General features: G+C 43.8%; 1 protein-coding gene across 1 annotated transcript; it reads right to left on the bottom strand.

Annotated features, from left to right (window-relative positions):
* Nucleotides 1-704: 704 nt before the first annotated feature.
* On the bottom strand, nucleotides 705-3579 carry LOC109615061. Its single transcript, XM_034290614.1, has 5 exons — nucleotides 3508-3579; nucleotides 1842-3255; nucleotides 1630-1666; nucleotides 1424-1519; nucleotides 705-866 (listed from the first exon to the last, which is right to left on the bottom strand). The coding sequence occupies exons 2-4, from the start codon at nucleotides 2736-2738 to the stop codon at nucleotides 1425-1427; spliced, it is 1029 nt and encodes a 342-aa protein (XP_034146505.1). The 5' UTR covers nucleotides 2739-3255; nucleotides 3508-3579; the 3' UTR covers nucleotides 705-866; nucleotide 1424.
* Nucleotides 3580-4503: the final 924 nt, after the last annotated feature.

Raw genomic sequence — 4503 nt, 5'->3', positions numbered from 1 at the left:
CATAGAAAGTACAGTACATAGAAAGCATTCAGATGCACCATGTAATAACGAATAAACACATTGTGTCATTTTGGCCCAGCAAATTGTGTTGTGTGAATTATTTGGATTACCTAAACATGGATAAACTACCAGTTAACGGGTTTTCAGTTGGATTGATGTAGCAGATGGGTGTATTTAAGATATTAGATGTGTGACCATCAGATTGATCCCAGCTGGTATCAATTAGACCAAATGTTATTCCTCTTCATTATGTTAAGTTTGTAAAATGCTCCTTGAATACTGTTCTATGATGCATGTCTAATTTATTTTATTTTAATAAAATACTATGTCCATTGTAATGAACACCAGGGGTTTGTGATTCCAATTGCGGAACGCAACTGTCGATTTATTTTTTGGGAGGAGGCAAGAGCAAAACGGGAGAGACGGGCAGGCAGATTCGGTCACCGGGAGATCAGTCCACTAAGGCAACAGCACAGGCAGGAGTAGACAGATAGGAGAAACCAGAAGCAGGCAGGCAGGTCAGGATACCGGGTGATCAGTCCGCGATGGCAACAGTACAGGCAGAGGTAGACGGTAGAAGAATCCAGGGGCAGGCAGGCAGGTAAGGATACCGGGTGATCAGTCCGCGATGGCAACAGTACAGGCAGGGCTAGACGGTAGAAGAATCCAGGGGCAGGCAGGCAGGTCGGAATACCGGGTGATCAGTCCGCGATGGCAACAGTACAGACAGGGGTATACGGTAGAAGAATCCAGGGGCAGGCAGGCAGGACGAAATACCGGGTGATCAGTCCGCGATGGCAACAGTACAGGCAGGGGTAGACAGTAGGAGAATCCAGGGACAGGTAGGCAGGTCAGGAGGCAGGCTTCTATGTAACGAGACAGGACGGGAAAGGAGAGAACAACAGGCTGGGAGTCAAAAGCAATGCAGAGCGATATACAACGGCTTGGTAGGTCCACTACGAATACCTCGCACTAGAGTGGAGGTGGACAACAAGCTAAATAGAGAGGCAAACAATGCGCCGGTGTTTAGTATTCTGGCGATTGGGATCTGGATTGTTGGGTGTGTTCATGTGCACCGGGATGTGAGTGCGTAACGGTGGCAGGTGAGGAGCGCGACGGGGAGGGGCTGGAGCCGGAACCACTTTGGGGCTGGATTTGCCAGCACGGCAGTAACGAGAACCAGGCAGTTTTTGTATTTTTATTCTTTCGCTTCATTTTACCTTTCTTTTGTTTTGCAAAGGACCAGGTGAAAACAATGAAGACCAATGACAATGGAACTAAACATTAAAATAAAACTACTAGAGCCGAAAACCAACACATACTTACAGAAAACATGGTCCGGACTCAGGGAACATGGATATAATGGAACAGACAGGGCAGACACATTGAAAACCGAATGACAGAAAGACGGGAGAGACAATACCTCACAACAGGCAGCCAGTGGTAGAGAATCGCTTGAATGACTTCAAAGCTCTGCGGAAAAAACTCTTTACTCCTTTCTTCTGCTGTTTTCTGTCATCTGAAAGGAAAGAAAGGTAGAAAAGTTAGCCCTTTGGTTAACTGAAATGCCCTGTTAGTTTTTACATTTTCATACCCAGCACACGTGTGTGTACATTCTAGAAAACGTACCCACAGATTGCAGATCCTCATGGCTTTCATCAGCAAGCTATAAAAAAAAAAGTCATATATCAGATAGATGGTACAGTACCTGTGGTCACCAATGTTTCCTACAAAAATACATGTGGATGTTTCTACACTGTGTACAGTAGGCTTCAGACCCCCTGCTGACCTCTGGTGAGATATGTCAAGTGTCCCGGGAGATTTAGTTGCACAGGTCTTACCACTTGGAGGTTGTCTGTTGAGGACCAGTGTTGGATGACACCCCCCTGGCGACGCTTCAGTCTCGGGCTGATTTCCTGCACCTCACAGACAGGGGAGAATGATATCCTGGGGGTCCAGTGCTGGAGAAGCACCCTGCTCACCATAACTGACACTTCCAAGCAGAGCTGGTGATTGTCCAGGAAGGCCTCAGGTGACAGGGGGCGCTGTGAAGAGAACTGCTTCAAAAAGTTGGTGAACAGCAGATCTCCCAGCTGGAGCTCCAGTGGCCCATAGTTCTGGTTCGGCTCTGAGAGCTTCCTCAGTGCTCTTTGTAGGGCTTTGGTCTTAGAAGATTTGGCCAAGGCCTCCTGGACCAGGAAGGAAAGTTGCCGCGTCACCTCCACACGGTTTTCAATAACCTCCTCTGTCCATGGGGAGAAGTCCTCCAGGGGGTAGATATTATAAATAAATCTGCCAAGGGTGTGGATAAGGAGCATCTCTGGGACCATGCAGAGTGTGGAGGAAGCCTGACGCTGTCTGTGATATGGGCTTTTCTTTCTCAGCTGTTGGGCACGGTGGGGTTTAGCACTCATCATGGCAGCTTCTCTAGGGAAAAGACATGCCAATGGTGGTACAGATTGTTCCAGCTTGGTGGACTCACCAAGGGTCAATGGAGGGAGCTGGTCTGAGATGGACACTTTCATCCAACCGTTGTGGAAAATGCTGTTGGGCAACATGCCTGCATTTCTTAGAGTCATCTCAACAGCAGTGGATATCCTCCATTCACACACACCATGTGCAGTCCCTTGGCCAATAGAACAGCGGTACAATCGCACCAGTTCTTTAAGGCAGTGGATAGCTGCTGCCCTCTGACTGGCAGTGACAGGACTGGGGAGAGGAACCTGAGGTGGGACCATGGTTACCTCACGGCCCTTTGTGACCCATAGACCGTTGGACACAGCCTGCAGCCTTTCACCTATTGCTTTTGGTGTCACCCTGTGAGACACACACAGTTGAAATGGTAGTGTTAAAATGGAACAGATTACACTATCTCAACACACGAATGAGACAACATAAATATAAAACCAGGACAGAACCAGGACCAGCTCTGGGATCGGTGATGTCCATTGGAAGCCTTCCCAACACACAAAGCTAATCATTCTCTAAGGCCATTCTGGCATCCCTGTACATTAAAATATGTTCAGCTAAAGGCTTTCTCTTTCTGTTGATAAAGGTTGCGTTACACTGTTGTTAATGAAAAGGTAACATAGAAATAGGCATACAGCCATGACTTTACTCTTACCTCTCATTGAGAAAAATGGTCACCATAGTCATAACAAGGGAAAGCCATCTCTGTATGCTCCTTCTGATCCCATGGGAGAGGATAGCAGCAGAGGCCCAAGGACTCAAGATACACACCAGACAGCTTCTTTTCTGAAATATATTAATCTAGTGTCAAATCCAAAGATGACATATTGTAGTGGAATAAATGGGATGAGAGGTCAACATTTCACCCTGTATATCTTCAATTAGGAATTTGGTTAAATATGGAAAGGATATTTTTGGGTTGGAGTGACAAATATCCTCTTCCCATAAAGTTACAGGCTTTTGTTCCAGATCACCACTAACAACTCAGAATGAACTGACCAATTCATCCCATATTTCGTGATATTTCCTGGAGAGTACCTGCTGGTAGTCGCAACGGTGCTGACTCTTGACCAGTTCATCCTTAGGGGTGTTCTCGTCAGAGCAATGAATCACCTTTAACAGAAAACACTGCACATTGTTTCATCTTCATGCAGAGACAAGTCGGCAATGCTAGACAAAGACTAGCACATTTTCATTTCAACCTGTAGATATGTTTAGGTATTTAATTAGGCCATTAATAACACATCCTATAAAGGAATATATAAAAAAAGAAATCTTACCTTAGATTTTGCTACAGTGTTTTTAGCCATTTTTACAGAAATCAATTGTAGGTCTCATTCAATATGCAATTAATTCGCGGAATGAAGAAAGTTTGTAAATTGGCATGTATGTATTCTGAACGCATTCTAATGCATTTATGACGTATTCTTTAGAACACATGCCTGCGTTCATATTGTGACGTAGTATGAAGTCTATTTCTATACGATTAATAGTCCACTGTGAAGGTCTATCATATTAATAGCCTATTGTATTGTAAAATATTTACTAAAATTGAAGTAGTTTGCTACATTCTCTATGCCCTACACGTATGGTAATGTAGGCTATTCCTTGTAATATTATTGATATATCCGTGGTTAAGCTAATAGCGCAGGTTTATAATCACAGTTTATTTCTTTCATTTGCGTTTTGAAAATCCATCACTGGTGGCCATAATAATCACAGGTTACGTTCCCAATTGTAAATCTTATTTATGCTGGTGTTCACAATAGCAAAGTGCATTCGCGTGGGGGTTTCCGCGAAATGTTGACAATGTTGGTTGTGGAGCAAATCATCAGACTACTGCAGATTTAGTTTATGCGCGAAAAGCTAAGGTTAATCTTAATTTTATATACAACAATTTGAACACCCTTTTCGAGTAATTGCCATTTATTTTTCAACAATATTTTGAAGCAATTAAAAACATGAATAAAACACAAATAACAGAACAGGCTTAAGCATAATAAGATTTTGGGGTTTGTTTATAGATAAAAAGTA

Source organism: Esox lucius, chromosome 24 (genome assembly GCF_011004845.1).
Source record: "Esox lucius isolate fEsoLuc1 chromosome 24, fEsoLuc1.pri, whole genome shotgun sequence".
Lineage (NCBI taxonomy): Eukaryota > Metazoa > Chordata > Actinopteri > Esociformes > Esocidae > Esox > Esox lucius.
This window is presented reverse-complemented; position numbering and strand designations above follow the sequence as displayed.